Consider the following 18,690-nt stretch of genomic DNA (forward strand, 5'->3'; position numbering starts at 1 on the left):
TCTCTTCTCCTCTATCATAGTATTTCCTTTAGCCTTACAGAGATATCTCTGCTTTGATCTTACTTAGTTTCCTTCTCCAACTAGCTGGAAATCCAACATTTCTGGACCTAACACCAACTATTTTGTTTTTTACAAGTTTTTTTTATTAAGGTATTATTGATATACACTCTTATGAAGGTTTCACGTGAAACTATTTTCAATATAGATGGAGGATCTGTCAAAAATGTGATAGCCTAGCACACCTTGAGATTTTAATGAAATCTCTCTATGCAATCAATCCTTACCTACTGCATTAATATTGGAATTCTAAATCATTTATCTGTGCTGATCTTAAACCTAGAAGACAGGATTGGCTATAAGATTTTCCACCAAGTTCCAGTCTCATTAATTCCAATACCTTCTCAAATATAAATTTGGAGAGCCAGTGGAGAAAGAAGGCAGTAACTAGAAAAAAAAAAAAGGAACAGCTAATATTAATGCACATTATCACGTTTGGTGTTACAGTAAACCCTGCACATGGATTATCTTAATTAAGAATCTTGTGACAAAGGTTACTAAGAATTATAACCATTTTGCATATGACAGACTTAGAGACAATTTCCCAAGTTACACACCCAACAAGAATTGAGCAAGGATTTGATTCCAGAGCTTGTGTACCAGCCCTTTTCTGACCCTGTTTCCAGAAATGAGGACCACTGCAAGAACCAGGGGCTGACCCGATTCCAATGCGGGGATGATGATAGCTACCAGTGCCTCTCTGGGCAAGTCTAGTTCCCTCTTCTACAAAATGAGTGTATTAGATACCATGTCTACATGCCCAGTGAGCTCTCAAGTTATATTTACCCTAAAGTATACTAATTACACACCATTAGTAGGAAGAACTTTAAGTTAGCTATAGGGAGTCCAAGATTTGCCACTAACTTTTGTGATTTGGGCAAGTCACATAACCTTCCAGTTATTTGCCTCACTTTAAGAGTTATTTTTAATAAGTATATCAGTGTTTCAAAAAGTATAGTATAGCACATATACATAAAGAACTATCCCATCATTGTCAATTAAATTCTATAGCACTGAAATTATGTATCAGAGCAATTATGATGTCTGTTTCTCACTCTTACCTCACCCTTACTTAAAAATATTTTGTCTTCAATATTTTAAAGTAATATTTTATTTGTAGTAGGTTAACAGAGAAGGACAGGCAGACAGGGACAGGGAAATAGAAGGACAATCTCCAAGTTTCCATTTATACATGAGAAGGGTAAGGAATGGCTAAAGGAGACACATAACCCTAGAGAGTGTGAGTGGGGGTGGGGTGGGGAGAGTAGCGGGAGGAGTGATGTGCCCAATACATTAAGTAAATTTTAGTGAAAAGCAGCAGTGGGGTGGGGGAACACCTCTGTAAACCCTGACTCTTCACAGCTTCATGAAGTTAATGATTAAAATCTCCTGAATTTTCCCCAGCGTGTCTATTTGCTTTGATTGATATTATTTTATCTCTTGTGGGCCAAGGATGACTAGTCTTGCTTCTGTGTAGAGATTAATAATTGATTAGTTCATGGTTGGGAATCTCAGTAAAAGGGAATTGGTTACTTTGGGCTGCCACTTTTTCCTGGGTAGCCTGCAGGAGACGGGGACACTGCAAAACTTGAAGGCAGAAAAATGAAGAGGACCCTGGTTCTCCTGCTTGCTCTCACATTTGTGCATGCTTTAGAGAGAGGTAAGACTTCCAGTGATGTGACCATTTACAAGAACTCTTCCTAGTCTAATTTCCTGTTATAATTTTACATGTTAAAATTATACAAAAGGTGGAAAACAAAAGGATTGGTGAATATGTTGTGGAGAGTGGGAAGAATTTGAGTTCAAATGTGGCATACAGCATTCAACTAGAATTGCCAAGAAGTCAAGAAAATCTCATTAAAAAAGTATAATGTGTCAGTTATCCTGATTTTTTTTTGTAAGATCTAGAGGAAATGATTTGAAGTTAGTTTCTTAGTTAAAAGACAATGCAAATGCAGGTTGTGATCCTCACTTTTTTCCCCAGCCTTCACTTACTGGCACTGAGAGAATATATCAATGATGCACGATGTCAACTGAGATTTCTTTGACCATCTTCAAGGAGTCCTATACATTTAATATTTGAAAATGTGTTATAATTTTAAAAATATACCACATAAAAGAATTTAATAGTTTGAAGCATGATCAAGATAACTGAACTATATTTTTCATTGTTTATTCTTCAAATGGTATTTCCATCTTTGAACAATGTTTAAAAACCTTTCTAAGTGCTACATGCTGAAATTGTGTGAAACATACAACTTCATAAATTTTGCATATTAGGAATTTCCCATAATCAATTTCAATTTACTTTTATGGATGATTCTTGAATGCTTATAAGGGTCTCTGCATTTTTAGATGGAAAAATTAAAATTTTCATTTAGTATTGTCAGTCAATAGCCTCACCCAACTCATAGTATTAATATTCATATTAATGTATTTAACCAGTGAAATAATTTCAGGAACTATTGGTTATGAATGATGACATTAATAATCTTACTGCTACTTTTCATACTCTTTTTACATTCACTTTTCTTTGATCTCACTTTTGTCACTAAAATTATTTCCAAGTATGTCTTAATCATAGATCCTTAAGTAAGCTATGGTCCTATGTAAGACTACAAAGTCTAACAGAGAGTAGGGTATAAATAAAGTAGTGTCCCTTACAAGACCTTTGAGTAGGCCAAGTTCCAAAATCCCTGAAAGCTTACTCCTTTGTTCATGGTTACTGTGGGGTGGACCTGAACTTGAAAACATCTTACTGAAGCAGGTTCAATTCAGGATCTCTAACACACAGAAGGTACAGAAATGGCTGGGCCCTGGAATAATATGTGGGAGCCAAAATGTGAGACAGGAGTCATCATTTTGCACTGCTGACTCAGCAGATATAAACTGGCTTCACCCCAAAGACTTGCAATATCCTTTGAAGAATAACAGCATTCTGCAACCTCTATTTCAACAGCTTTCAGCATTCTTTCAGCCTCTGATGAAAATTTTAAAAGTCTGAAGGTCTGGACTCCACAACAAACTTCCCTTAGGTTACCTAGGTGCCATAGGTTGGAAAATATCCCTTGAGACGTAAAATATATTTGTAAGTAGTAAATACCCAATATTTGGAGACAGCAGCCCTGACCCATCAGCCATTCTACAACACCTGAGCATGACCCAAGGACCAAGTGAGTGATTCACCTGGAAGCTAGGTGTGCTCCTTCCTGGCAGAAAGTTACAAAGGGTACAGGTTAAAGGAGCTGTGAGGAGTCTTGGGTGGTGGGGGATTGGCTTGGGTTGCAATTCCCTCTCTCTGTTAAGTTCTAGGGAGCTAATCACAACCCACAGCATTTATCTAGGACACCTTTTTCTGAAGTGTAGTTCACTCAAGATTCATCTTGGAAAAATGTTTCTGTGTCCAAAAGTATTTAAGAAAAAAAGCTGTATGTTAATCTGTCTTGGTTAGTTCACAGTTCAAGGTCTTTTTTGTCCTAAAGGTTCTGAGAAATCACATAAGAAAAGTTAACCTGGAGTTTCCCAAATACACATGTACCTATACCCCATGGAAGTGTTGTTTGGGAGACTTCAGGTCTAAAATGGATGCTGCTACAGCTCAACATGAACATCAGCTCCTCTCCAGCCAGGCCAGCCCCCTCCCATCAGACAGCCCTGGGGATTTGTTCACATACCCACGGGTACACCTTGGAGAGAAGAGCTTAGCAAATGTGCCAATCTGGATGGTAGTCCAAGAAAATATTCACTTTAGCTGCCCCAGCAGTGGCAAGAAGGCTGTGTCTGCCATTTGCCTCTATTTGGCTTCTTTCCTCAAGACTGAAATGGATACAGCACTAATACAAACTGTATCGTGCCCTTCCCAAGAAATAAGCAAGAAGGCTCCTGACACAGCTACTCGGTTACCAGGGAAATAATGCTACAGGAAATAAACCACTGCAGTTTATTAGAGCTGTTGGCAAGAACAGGATATTTATTATGGTTGTTTTTCATTTTGCTTTAAGCATCTCTTTCTCAGCATGCATATTTTCACTAAACATGATATCAAACACCATGAAGAAAGTAAGTCTTCTTTGGGTTGGTGGGTAAGCTGTATTTTTTCCTTTTTCCACTTGTTTGTCAAAACAGCCCTAGACAATATGAGTTATCCCAATCTCCCAACTCACCATTGAATCAAGTTTATTCTCTACAAGTTGTCCCTTCATCAGTAGCCATAATAAGAACAAAATTGTCCTAGATTTGATTCAGAAACAAAGCTATACAGAATGCCAGGGAGAAGTAATTTAGGATAAGTAGGTATCTTCTCTATTTTCCCAGGTATGTCTTTATATCTTTTCTGCAAAACCTACATAATGGTTTTTGAGGAGGTGACATAGGATTTGAGATGTTCTTGATGGAAAGAAGACAGCCATGCAAAGATCTAGAAGTGTGTTTCAAGATGGATGAAAGCTAGTGCAGAAGTCCTGAATTAGGAAGAAGCATGGTCTGATCCAAGTTCACAAAGCAGCCAGAGCGAAAGCATAAAAGAGGCTTAGGCAGGGGGGAAAGGAGGAGGAGCTGAAGTCAGAAAGGAATGCTAACCTCCCTGGAAATCAATAGCAATGTTACACTTCCTGTTGTAAGGTGCAATGCTAAGCATGCACTCACCATCTGTGTGGGGCATGGGGATATGTACATGTACTTTACAAGACCACAAAGTTAATCTGTATAGGGAAGAAAAGAAGAAATCCTTAAAAGGAATCGATTGCCTTCGCTCTGGGTATATATGGTCACTTAACTTCTTTATTGTCTCTGCTACCCTTCTCCCTCCTATTTCCCCCCAGTTCACTCTGCTTCAGACACAGTGGCCTCTGCGCTACCCACACCATGTGTACTCTGCTCCTCAGGTTTGCACTAGCTCCTCCCACCTTTTAGAACAATGACGCCCCCATACCACATGTCTTCCTTCCTCTCCTGGTGCATATGCTCCAAGGTCACCTGTAAAGGTTTCCTTGACACACCTACCCAAGTAGCACCTACCACTCCATCTTTCTTCATCCCCTTACCCTGCTTTTTCTTTTCAGCATTCATTGCCTTAACTTAGCACCAGCTGTTGTCTATTGTAACAAGAATGAAACGTAGAAGTTCCAAGAAATCAAGGTCCTTATTTTTGTTCCTTTCTATAATTCCCAGTTTTAAAACACAATCATATGTAAGTATTCAATAAATTTTTTTTGTATAAAACCACAAAGTTAGGACTGTGACAGTACCAACGTAAGGTAGTTCTGAATATTTAAGCAAAGTTCAATGTCAGGACACATAATAGGTACCTGGAACTCTATAATAGAAATTGAATAGCAGCTCTATAATAGAAATAAAATATTTATAAAGTATCTACTGTAAAGCATTGGCACTAGATTTTATACACAGAATAAAATTGCTAATATTTATAATGTGCCAGTATGTTGAAAATCTTTTGGATAAAAATCTGTTTCACCCTTACAGTACCATGATGAACTTAGTACTATTATCCCCATTTTATAAATGAGGAAAACTGAAAGAGAGATTAAGTAATTTATCCAAGGTATCTGAGTTAAGTAGCACAATCAGAATTTTACATCAATTAGTTGGATTTACAGACACAATGCTCACAATCACTGCTTTGCTGCCTCTCATAAGACAGATTTCTGAAATACCATCTTTCACTAAATCTAAGAATGACAAAAGAACCAGTCACTAACACCAATTTAGGGAGAATTAAATGAAATTCATGCTGCCTTCTATGGTCATCCATAACTGACCCAAATTCCTGTTCTTCCCAATTCAGTGAAACTGGCTCTGTCCTCTAACTTTCCTGTTTATTTCGCTGGACCGTCACCTCTGAATTATTTATGCTCAAGCCTGCATAGCCACTTTGAATTTTATTTTATTCATATTTGTTGTCTGTGTTGTTATTTCCACTTTCTATACATTACAACCCTGAAATAAATGAGCCTTGCACAGAGCATTCTGCTGTAGAAGCCTCCTCCGTTTCCCTTTGTTCCTCCCCTTTACCCTCTACAGATATCTAGCCCAAAGCTACCTGTGAATACTCCCTGCCACCTACATCTTCAGACACTGTCCTTGTCCGGGCCCTTGGTCTCCTTCACATGGCTATTGTAGTGGCTCCCTAACCAAACCCCTGCCTATCCCTTTCTCAATGAATTCATATTAAATACACTAAAAAATCTTATATAATGTGGTAAGCATGGTCCAAAAATGAATTACATAAAAATCAGGATCACTATTGAGAGATGAATGAAATGGTGAGGCTGAGCTAAGCAGCTGGCTGGTGGGATTTGAGGGATCAGGCAGATACAAATCCCCCCGCCCAGCTCTGCTCTCTGTTTAGAGTCAGCTGGTGGCTGATGAGACGTCATTAAATCATGAGTGTTTGGTAGGCAGAATATGGGCCCACATCCTGATGCCAGTCACCTGTGACTAAGTCAGGTCACATCACAAAAGGGAATTAAAGTTGCAACTGAAGAAATGGTTGCTAATCAGCTGACCTTACAGCAGGAGAATAATGCTGGATTATCTGGGAAGGGCCAAAATAATGACAAGGGGCTTTAGAAGAGGGAAGCAGAAGAAAAGTCAGAGGAAGATGTAACTGAGGGGAAATGGCCCAGAGAGAGGCAAAGTTGCTGACTTTGAAGATGGACGAAGGGGGCCTGGAGCCAAGGAACACAGGCTACCACTAGAAGCTGAAAGAGGAAAGGTAGCCAACTCTTCCCCAAAGCCTCCAGGAACAACCCAGCCCTGCGGACACCTTATCTGAGCCCAGGGAGACCATGTCAGACTCTCCAACAGAATTGTCAGCTTTAAGCCTGAATCTGTGGAAATTTGGTACAGTAGCAATAGAAGTCTAATACGGTAGGTACCTGGATCCCGTGACAGCCTGGGACTTCACCAGAGGAGCACTGTGTCGAGGCATCTCACAGTTGGTAGACTACTGTCCTACTGGCCAGATCCAGGGAGAACTGGCCAGGCGATGACTAGGGGGCGTGCTCACTCATTTCCCTGCTTCTGGGAGTTTTCTATTTTTATCTTCTCTTCCATATTTCTCTGATCAGAAAATGATTTAGCCTACCACCTGAGAGGAAGATCCGAGCAAAATCACATGATAGCCATATCACAAGGGTATATAGTATCTGATAATATATATTATCATTTGATCTTAATATAAAGTTGTTAACATACATTGAGTACTTACCACATGTTAGACAGGAGATGTGCTAAGCATTTTTACACAGATTAACATATTTCACAGAACAACCTTATGAAGAAGGTACTATTCGTCTTAATCCAAGGTCACTCTTCTTGAATAAAGCTATGAGTTGGCCATTCCCCTACATGAATATGTTTCAATAGATACCCTATTGCCTTAAAAACAGTGAGATGTTAGCTGTCAATTCCATGTTTAAGCCCCACTCTTCAGTTTCCTTATGGATTACTCATTCCCCCGCTAGGACTTGTGACTTTTTAACTCAAGATAGCTCTTCATATTATTCTCTCCACTTAAAATTCCTCTCCTATTTATGCCTGTTAAAATCCTGCCCATCACTCATAGTCTGATTCAAGTAATAATTCTTTTCATGAGGTTTTCAAAAAGTCTCTTCCATTCCAAAGTTTCATAGTGTTTTATTTCAACCTCTTCTACGGCAATGATCACCACTGGTGCTGTATATTATCTCTACCAGACTTGAGTTCCTGAAGTATTGGTGGCTTCATATTTTCTTTTGCATGGTGCATTTTTCTTATATTGCTTTAAAAACTAAGCTCTGCAATGCATTCCATTTCCACATCAATATGCACAAGGTATCATCCTCACTCATTCCAACGGTGAAAGAGGGAAACTTGTTCCCCTATCTCCACCCTACAAAAGCATTTGTAAATAACAAGATGTGAAGGGGAGAGGAGGTGGAATGATATGCATGGAGGAAGACTTGTCTGGGACTTAGTGTTCACATCTGTGTAGACTACCACCGGCAATGAACCCAATGACATCATGCGTGAGTGGATCTATGAAGTCACCCTCTACGGCCATTGTAGTTTCTGGGCAACTGACCCAATGACCCTGTATCTTCTACCATTTTTGAATTTTGAAAATCTGAAATGAAGCTCCATTTGTTCCACTGATGGCATCCTAAGAAGTACATTAATTTCTTCTAGATTGGTTAGTGTATAGTTGTCATGTAGGGCTCTAGATTTAGTATTTAAAAAATTGAATTTTTTTCCATTGACTCAAGTTCAGGAAACAACACACCTGCCTGCATATATCAATACATCAATATGAAAAACCAGATCAATGCTTTATATAATAATGATTCAGCATGTCAATGGAAATGAGACCCAATATGTGTCTGAAAAATGAAATGAGAGATTATCGGTTCAAATAACACTTCTTCCTTAGCAGTGTTTCTAATGATATATCAGTAGTTTTTTTTCCAAACACCAGGGCAGCTTCCTAAACCAGCCTAGCACAATGTTTAATTTCTCAAGTAAAACCATTAGTCTGAAATCAATAACCAGCTGACTAGTATGAACATTACAAACTATATTCTTAAAATTTAACACACATGTACATCAAATATACTGACCTTTTCTGACACAAATGCATCAGGGAAGAACATAAATAAGAATGCCAAACTAATGAAATTACAAAAACACAGAATGCCCAACAGCTCTGAAAACCCATAATTCTCCAGAACACAACAGAGAAATAGGAACTTAGGGCAGTTCTTAGCATCCTGTATAAGCATTTATTCAATTCAGTGTTAATTTAGGGTCCCTCCACTGCTCCTGGCATATAAACAGTTTCTCTAGGGGACCAAATTGGTTTTAGAGAAATTCTAACAGTAATAGTTTCAGCATTCAAATATACTTTTTAGCAAAGTTTGTACCAAGAGAGTGTCCTATTATCTATCCCCACTAGATTCAGAGTTCCGTGAGGGGAGAGATGGGTCTATTTTGCTCTCCATTGCATATTCAATTCTGAATCCAGTGCCTGGCTCAGAGTAAGTCTTCAGAACACATCTGTTGCATGTATGAATGAATATTGTCAGCTGTGCTGGAAGAGGTGAAGTGCATGGAGCAGTAAAGATTTCCTGAAAGTAAGTCTAATTTGTTTTCTTAAGTCCAGAATTAGACACAGACTTACGAGAATGTTTCACAATACAGATGGAATGGACATGCTATTGCAAAAACCAAAAATTCTGTTAATGAAATTTGTAAACATTACCCCAGAGGGGTCACTTGATGTGAAAATGATTTCACCAATGTCACTAGGATTATGCCAATATTTACTGGGGCTGTATCAAAGTCCAGATTGCCTTCTTTATAACCACATGGCACAGTAAAGAACAGTATGTCATAAACCGCTCATAATATAATTAAATCCTGTGATTCAAAGTGAGCTCAACTGGCATGAAAACATTTGTTAAGCTATATGCCAAGGAATGAGGAATCAATTTGTAATAATCACAGTGCAAATTATCTCAGTATCTGTTGTTTTCAGAAGATGAGAAAATGATTAACATATTTGCTTAGCCTTATAAGTTATAGATATCTTTGGATGAGATTTTTTTTTAAATCAAATATATTTTGAATAGTCCCCTGAAACATACATGGTACAACAGCTTCCTCTGTAGGTTACTTTCTAAGAGCAGTTTTAGCCTTATATTTAAGTCTGAACTTTCAGAATGCCTCCCTTTAGGTTTCCTCCTTTGCTTCTGTCATGCTCTAGGCTGAATGTTACAGGAAAAATGACTCCAGAATCATTTCGTATCTGTAGCATATCTAGTTTCTCACTTTCCTGTTACCATTTTCATTCTAACTAAAGCCTAAAACCCATGGATTCTAATGTACTTCTGTGCAAATACTAATTGATTTAGTTAAAGCTATTTAACGGGATAATCTGCAGGGTCCACTTACGCTACATTCACATGCACTCACACATCCCCATACACATACATCCTGAATGAAATTCTTTCTTGGTGAAGTGAGAAATCTGAATCTGGAATGCTAGTAACAATTAATTCTTTAAGTGGTCTAAGGTACCCCATTTGAATATGACCTCTTCAATTTTATAAGGAGAGTTTACTAAAAGTTAACTCCTTTGCATTAAGAAGAGAAAGAACTTACTAGAGCTATTTTTTTGTAGCTAAAAACACATAAGCTTTGGGAATAAAGATTCCATATAATTTTTCCATACATATTTGCTTAGCCTTATAACTTATAGATCTCTTTGGATGAAATTTTTTTTAAAAGGATTATTTTTATAATCCTTGGAAGTTGTCTTAAAGATTGTGAGGATACAATCTTGTACTAAATTCAGGAATCCTTAGTATATAGGGTTAAACTCTATTTGAATATTTTCAGGACAAAACAAACTCATTTTTTCAAAAGGTTGTTCATCACTTCAGTTATTAGTTAGCCTTACTATAAAATTCCCCCCCCCCCCCATTGAGGTAAAATCTACCACCAGCCATTTTTCCCAGCTCTACCTTAGGATCAACATAAAACAAGTCTATTGACATCCTAATGGTACATCTCTTCACTATGGGAGGACAGCTCTACCCTAAATTCTTATACTATATGTCCTAATCTTCAGTTCCATCGAATAACATTAGTGATTAAAGGAAGTTTTCTAACTAATTTTGACCTTTTGAAGCTGTGACAATATCCAACCTTGTAAACTAGTCAATAAATTCCAGAAAATGTACTAGATGTGAAGGTTTTCAGATATAATAGGGGTTCACTGCAATTGGCTTTTATACTCCATTGGCTATTAGGTTTATCAATCCTACTGTCTTGTGCTAATTTCCAAGAAAATGTGGGATTTGAGCAAGTTATTTTCTACCTTCTATGTGACTTTGATGGTATTTGAATGGGTCCCTTATTATAAAGTGTTGCTTAAGAATGTCTTTATCTCTCAATTCTGATTCTTTTCCCTTCAGTAATATACTTCAAGTAGTCTACCTGGAAGTTATGGGGCAACAGCTTCCTCTACTGGAAGTTTTCACCAGTATCAGGCATTTTCACCACTCAATCTAAAAAATCCTAAAGAGAACCTTTTTAAAAGGAAAAGATCACACACACACACCCTTCCCCAGCCCGTATCCAACCACCTCCACTCCAAACTAAGAATTTCTACCCTAGCTTATGTATATTTACTCTTCTGCAGAGCTTTAACCATCAGAGGTGAGAGGTAAAGGCATGACAACCGCTGCCTGACCCAAGGTGGATTTCCCAATAATAAATCCAGGAGGAAAGGTTATTAAATGTGAAAAACACTTACCAAAGAAAAGAAACTGGGCCATTATATACTTCTGTTTTCCTCAAAAGATAACAAATAGTTGAGAAATTTCCTAGATTTACTTGCATAAATGGTGAATCAGGGAAGGAAGACTTTGGCTGCCCTTCATGCTTCCACCCCTTCATCCATGTAGTAGACGTGCTGGACAGACGGGTCTCAGCATCAACAAAGAACTCATCTCCGGTGGGAACCCGCTCTTCCCAACCACTTGAATAGACTTAAGAGTGGGTTCTATGATTTTTCTATTCACTCAAAAAGTCCTCTGGTCCTTTTGAACATCCTTATACAGTCATGGGGATGTCTGGTTTAATAGTCAAAAATTCTTAAATTCATTTAATGTTGAAGCTGTTGGTCCAGATCAGGCCTGTTCCGTGCTGTTGCCCGTGGTGGCAAAGGAAGACATGTACACTTTCCTCTGCCTCTTCTCTTCTCCTTCCTCCTACTCTCTAGACTGATTTTAGCTCTTTCAAGGAAGGAAGAGGCCAGCAGGAGAGGTAAGCTGAAGGGAGAACTAATTCAATGGGCAGCTACTGTTTCCTTCTGGTTATAGGAGATGTGACATTTCTTGTGGCTTCTTCAGAGATCTCTCACATCCAGATGGTGCCTTAAGACTTCCCTTTGGCCCTCTGAATTTCAGATTGCCTGCCTCTGCTCAGAGGTGTCCCACTGAGAACAGCTCACCGACCTCTACATGGCCCTTGGAGGAGGGGAGTGGGCACGTTTAAGACAACTGCAGGCCAGTCTCTAATCCTGCCTGATTAACATCAGGTCCACAGGCCACAGCACAGCTTTTCACTTACAGCCCTTTCCTTTGTTGCCCCAGGTCACTTAACGAGCTTCTTTCACCCTTTAGATTTCTTTAATCTGAATCAGACACCTGTCCATGATACCCCAAACTCCAAGGGTCACCTATCAAGTTCTGTGTCTTCCTTGAAGCCCCTCTCACTATGCTTGAGGTGAGGGGAAGCACTTTCCACCATTCCCCCAAACCCACCATACTGATGACTTTCTCCAAAAGAATATTTTGCCTAATTTCCATCTTTTCCCTTAGCTGAATTCCTAGCTTCCCTTCACAGAGTCTGAAGGTGGGTAATGGAGCAAGGGGGCCAACCCCGGCTCTCACACAGCTCCTTTGAAGTCCCACATTAGTGGGGAAGCTCGTCCCTTGGGGATGGAGATACATACTCCATGTACTTTCAGTTGTTTCTTTCAAAGGCTTAGATGAAGATATCTAGGAATATCTAATGAAGATATCTAAAGAAGATTCTTTCTAAAGAAAGTAGGGAGGGGTAAAGTCCCATTTTGGTTTTATTATAAAGATAGGACCTAAGAGAATTCATTAATAAGGAGAAGATACAAACAAGTCTATTTCTGGTTCCTAGGCCGAGATTATGAAAAGGAGAAAGTCTGCAAGGAACTTGCCAGTCTGGGAAAAGAGGACTTCGCATCTTTGTAAGTAGGATGTAGTCTCTCACTCTCTTGATCGTGACCCTGAATGAAACTACGTTTTAGGTAACTTTAGTCTGACTGAACTGATCTCTACCATCATAAAGAGGAAAGAGCCCCATGGTCAATGTGGGCAGAGATGTCAGGTGAGTAGAAAACATAAAAAGATAATCAGTGAAACTATTGTTCCTATGGTCTAAGAACTTGTCATGTTTATTAATGAGTTAAAAGAGAATAAGTAAACATAGTTTTCTATGGTAAATTAAAATTCAGATAGTACATGTTAGGATTCTAATAAACAAAGGTAACCAGGTTCAGAACAGTTCTGTTTGGAGGGCTGAAGAAAGGAAAGAGAATCTGAGGCTCCCAAATCCTCTTCCTACTGCTTTACAAGGTAGGTTTACCTAGGACAAAAATTTCTTTCTATTAATCAAGAAAATGTGTACAATATTCCTTTAAAAATGTTGGACTTCCTATTATGTCCAATTATAAAATTTTTAAATTTTAAACATACTGACTTGCTTTGCCCCTCAGGTCAATGGTCCTGTACAGCAGAAAGTTTCCCAGTAGCACATTTGACCAGATCAGTCACCTCGTGAAAGAAGTTGTCTCTTTGACAGAAGCCTGCTGTGCGGAAGGGGCCGACCCTGACTGCTATGATGAGAGGGTAGGTTGAATGGCCGGCCATGTCTACCGTAGCCCATAGAAGGAAGCCAACACTGGCCTTAAAGCCGAATCTTGGGGAAAGCTTTGCCACTCCGTCTACCCCAGGTTTGGGGAAAATAGGAAGCATTTATCCCTACAGCCCAGACTTATGTTCACATAATTAATCAATTTTGCCTATTAGTTCTACAAGGTTCGAATCAGAAAACAGTCATACTTTGATTCATGAACCTTTTGAAATAATTCTAATACATTCTTAAAGGTTTGGATGTAGATAGGCTTTTAGCATTCCAAGACTGGTACCAACTACCCCAGAGTAATATAATGTTGGCTAAACCACTTTGGGGTTGAAAGTTGCCCTATATATATTAGGTTTCAGGTTTTGTTCCCTAAAATATATATGCAGAAATTAAAATGCTGAAACGATGAGGTTCAAAATACAGACCATAGCTCAAAAAAGTGAAACCACAGGTGTTCCTAGCAATTTCCTAATGCAGTCGTCAGACCCAATGCAAATGACATTAGATGCTCCTTGAGAAGGGCCTCTACAGAAAAATGCCTCCCTGCTCAAGCCTGCAGCTGTTAACTACTCCACAGACCTGATTAGAATATATTCTAAACAATGATTTTCTTACCCATTAATTGCTTTATCTAGCCCTTATCTACTAAGAATTTTTTGTTCATCTTGTCCCACCAAGAACTACATTCCCTAAATTCTTAGAGTGATGGAAGGTAGTTGTGGGAGAGAATGAGATGTCTACTTCGGGTTCACATAACTGATTCATTATGTTTTCCATATTGATAGGAAAGATCTTTAGAAGTTTTTTCTTAAAAAGATGACAAAGTTAAAAAATAAGTTTAAAAATGTCAAAGTACTTGTCCCCATGTAAATCCCAAATTTTTTCCATGATGATAATTTCTATTCTACATTTTCATTCCAAATATCAAATTCTTCCCCCAAACAACATTTTGTTGCTATGATTGTTTGGGTGACACTCTCACCATTGGCTTAGTTTGCCCACATGTACAAGCAGATCAGTGCTGAGATGGTCAATTAAATTGCAGCAGCGTTTTCGTTCTGTGCTGTACATGAGAATAAATGTTGGGGCTCTGGGGAAAGCAAGACTCAAGACTCATCTTTGACCTACTGAGTCACAATTTCTGCATTGTGTAGCTCAGGTACTTTCTACATATTATGATTCTAATACAAAAGCAGGCCCAAGAACCACTGGGTAAGAATACAAACCAATGTCAAAGATTAAAACAGTCAAGTTAGTAAGAGTCTGCTCATTTAATACAGGGAGAAGAGGACAGAGGGAGGCCCTCCTCTTCAATGGGGTCTGCAACAGAAAGCAGGTAGCAGATCCTCTCAGGCTCACACATGGAGATTTAAAATGACCTCCCTCATCCTCAGAGATGTTAGTATCTTCATGGAGAAACACTGCTAGAGGATAAATCCTCTAATGGCTGCAAACACAGTCCTACTCAGGAAAGTTCCTACTCAGCCATTCATTAACATAAGACCCTGTATTTGCCTATCATTATGCAATTTATATTAACAGATCATCTCATGGAGCTTTCAGTGTGGACAGTTTAATGAGAATTTTTAAAATTTAAGACTAACATGTTTTACTGAATGGAGAACTACAAGCCTGGAAACTTGCATTTACAAGTTAACTTGATTTTCTTCTGTCATTCTAGACCTCAGCATTGTCTGCCAAGTCCTGTGAAAGAAACTCTCCATACCCAGTCCATCCAGGAACGGCTGAGTGCTGCACCAAAGAGGGCCTTGAGCAGAAACTCTGCATGGCTGCCCTGAAGCACCAGCCGCAAGAATTTCCTACCTATGTAGAACCAACAAATGATGAAATCTGTGAGGCATTCAGGAAAGATCCCAAGGGATTTGCTGAGCAGTAAGCAGGTTTCATCATAAGTAAAACATTAATTAGGGCATAAAATCTCAGAAGTATGTCTGATCTAACCCCCTATTCTACCCAAACATCTCTTCCACAGCAACCCAGGCAATTTCCACTTGACTCTCACCTACGATCTCACCCATCTGTCAGTGGTAATTGTTGTAAATACACTTCTCAGACAGAGAGGAAATCAGAAGTCCCGCTCATTCGTCCTAGTTCTCTTATGTGAAGCAGAATTCCATGTGTCTCCTGTCCACCTAATGTTCAAGTATAGGACATAAGGACAGCAGCTCTTACGATCCCCACTTATGCTAGGGATCCTTGCATATTCCCTCTGATATAATTGTATTGCTGTGCATTTTAAATATTTCCAGCAAAACAAAGAATAGTTTTCATTCCTACAACACATCTCCAGAAATAGTTGTGAACATGACACGTTGTACCACATATTACTTTGACCTTATCATTGCTTAACACCTATGAGGAGCCAGATCATATATTGATTCTTTATATTAGTCTTAGAAGATAATTTAAAAAGGGGGAAAATCTGTAAACAATGGAAAAATGTATATATAAAAGTTAAAAGCAATGTCATTCAAATTGACTTTAAAAGAAATCAGGGTCATAATTTTATAAAAATTGGTTGACTTGCCCATCCCTGTACATTTTCAGAAATCTTGCCAAAGATTTCAGAGTTCCTTTTAAGCCTTTAGGGCTTATGCTCCCCCAAATCAGTATTTCAACAAATAAGCAAACTTTTACACTGCAATTGTCTAGAATAGTAAACTGAGATAGATAATGAAAGGTAAACCCATTACATTCATTTAAATTTGTTCCATCAACAATAAGCAGCTACCACGGGCCATGCACCTCATAGGTATTAAATGAATAAATGAACAAACGGCCCCTCCTTTAAAGTAATCCAGATGGAAATGCAGGGAACAGCCTTTCAAAATTTTAAATAGTGACCAGAATTCTATCTTTAAATCCTTGTGCTTTCTAGATATTAAGCTAATGTAATATACATTCTTTCTCAAAATACAAAAAAGCCGATTTTGTTTCCCCACACATATTTTAACCAATCCTATTTTCCTTCCCACAGATTTATGTATGAATATTCAATTAATTATGGACAAGCTCCTCTGTCACTTTTAGTCAGTTACACCAAGAGTTATCTCTCTATGGTGGGGTCCTGCTGCACCTCACCAAGCCCAACAGTATGCTTTTTAAGAGAGGTAAGTATCATTTTATTACATAGTTATAGTCTATTTTTTTCCTTCTTTTAAAGTCATTCCACTTAAATAATGGTAGAAGTGCACATGCTGGAATCAGTAAGTTCCTAAAATGCCTTTCTTGCATTTTGTTAAATGAAAAAATATACAGTCCCTTCTGGTAAAGAAACATCAGTAAGTTCCTTTGGTTCGGACTCAGTTTTCTAGTGATCAAAAAGTCATGATCATAGTCTCTTTTTGCCTTTCATATGTAGCGCTTTCAATGAATCGTGATTATCTAATGAGATTCTGTCACTTATTTTCTAGAGACTCCAGATTAAATATTTATCACTTCTCACCACCATGTCAAGTAGAGTCTGTTCACAATATGCTGCTTATGGAAAGGAGAAATCAAGGCTCAGGTAAAGTTTAAGCACCATGCTTAGATAATTGATTGTGCACTATTTATCCATACTATTAGAATTCTTTAAGACAATGTTGATAATAGGAGGTGTAGTGTATACTCTCACACTCCACAACTCTCAAAAATATGACCCACTTTTTTTTCTATATGCAAAATATGAGCAATAAGGAAGAAGTCTGCATTGCAAAACATGAAATTTATTTTTAATCAACCTTTTCCATACATTCTTATGGGAAAATGGTGGACTATAAACATTATTCCTTCAATATTCATTTAGCATATATTACAACCACAAAGGAAAAATAAAGCTTTTTTTTTTTCATCACCTGTTACTTTGCCCAAGTTTTCTTGGGAAGAGACTTCCCAAACTATTTGTTATATGATGCTTTGTGCTACACAGTGTATCTCTTAAATTTCATGGGTTTATTCCAATTACTTATTTACTTTATTTTTAACCTTCACTTTTATTTTCATATAGCAGTTAATTCTGTTTTTTTATTTTGATAGTTTCTATGTTTATGCTTCTTTCATATGTCTCCCAGACATCTAGATTTGTCAGCTTTATCTTTTCAGTATACCTAATCTCTTTAATTCCTTTTATTCTGATCCAGAAGATTTTTTTCCCCTGTAATGTAATGAAATAATCTATTTTGTGCTGGCACCAGATCCTAAAATTCCCTAATAGAAAGTCGTTTCATGAGTCCTTTAAAAATAATCTTCCATTAGAACCACTAAAATACTAAAAGGCATTTTCTCTAGACCTTCCCTTTAGCTTTACTTTTGAATAAAGATAGTGTATTTGGCAAATAGAACATAGAGACTTATAATATAAAGCCACCTATAAAAATATATCTTAGTCATTAATTTATACTTACATTAGTTTCCAGGAATTTACTCAAAAGGAAATAGCACTGAATATGAACAAAGATTTAGATACAAATATTAGCCACAGTTTTTAAACAGAAAAGACTTCCCAGATGTTCCTAGAATAGAGAATACTTAAATCAGTTATGATATATCCATATGAGATAATGCCATAGAGTTTGTTATATAAAAAAATATTTAATGAAAACTAAAAAACATTGCTAAAAACAGCCAAAAATAAATACAATAGACATTTCTTGCTCATGGATTGGAACTATAGTGTTAAAATATCCACACTATCCGAAGCAATCTATAAAAATCAGTGCAATCCCTATCAATATCTCAAAGGCAATGTTTTTGCAGAAATAGAAAAAAGCATCCTTAAATTCATATGGCATATCAAGGGACTCTGTATAGCCAAAACAATCTTGAGAAAAAGTTTGGAGGGCTCACACTTCCTGATTTCAAAACATACTGCAAAGCAACAGTGATCCAGATGCTGTGGTACTGGCATAAAAAGATACAGACCAATGGAACAGAATAGAGGTCTCAAGCAAATCCTTGTATTTGGCCAAAGGATTTTTGACAAGGGTGCCACAACTACACAATAGGAAAAGAGTCTGTTTAACAAATGATGCTGGGAAAATTGGGTATCTCCTTAGAAAAGAACAAAGTCAAACCCTTACCTTATACCATGTATTAACATTAATTCAAAGTGGATTCAAGACCTAAATATAAGACCTAAGACTATAAGATTCCTAGAAGAAAACATAGGCA

The 18,690-nt window shown here is 37.8% G+C and overlaps 1 protein-coding gene across 2 annotated transcripts in view; it reads left to right on the forward strand.

Annotated features, from left to right (window-relative positions):
* The first annotated feature begins 1,512 nt into the window (after positions 1-1,512).
* GC (GC vitamin D binding protein) overlaps positions 1,513-18,690 on the forward strand; it is a 38,728-nt gene continuing 21,550 nt past the window's right edge. The window contains exons 1-6 of one of the 2 annotated variants that reach the window (XM_017665021.3): positions 1,513-1,717; positions 12,772-12,841; positions 13,370-13,502; positions 15,200-15,411; positions 16,517-16,649; positions 16,953-17,047. In XM_017665021.3, coding sequence (XP_017520510.1) covers positions 1,660-1,717; positions 12,772-12,841; positions 13,370-13,502; positions 15,200-15,411; positions 16,517-16,649; positions 16,953-17,047 — 701 coding nt within the window. In that variant the 5' untranslated portion in view covers positions 1,513-1,659. The remainder of the gene's footprint in view (positions 1,718-12,771; positions 12,842-13,369; positions 13,503-15,199; positions 15,412-16,516; positions 16,650-16,952; positions 17,048-18,690) is intronic. The other variant, XM_017665020.3, reaches the window with a different exon arrangement.

This window comes from Manis javanica, chromosome 5, assembly GCF_040802235.1.
Source record: "Manis javanica isolate MJ-LG chromosome 5, MJ_LKY, whole genome shotgun sequence".
NCBI classification, from domain to species: Eukaryota; Metazoa; Chordata; class Mammalia; order Pholidota; family Manidae; genus Manis; species Manis javanica.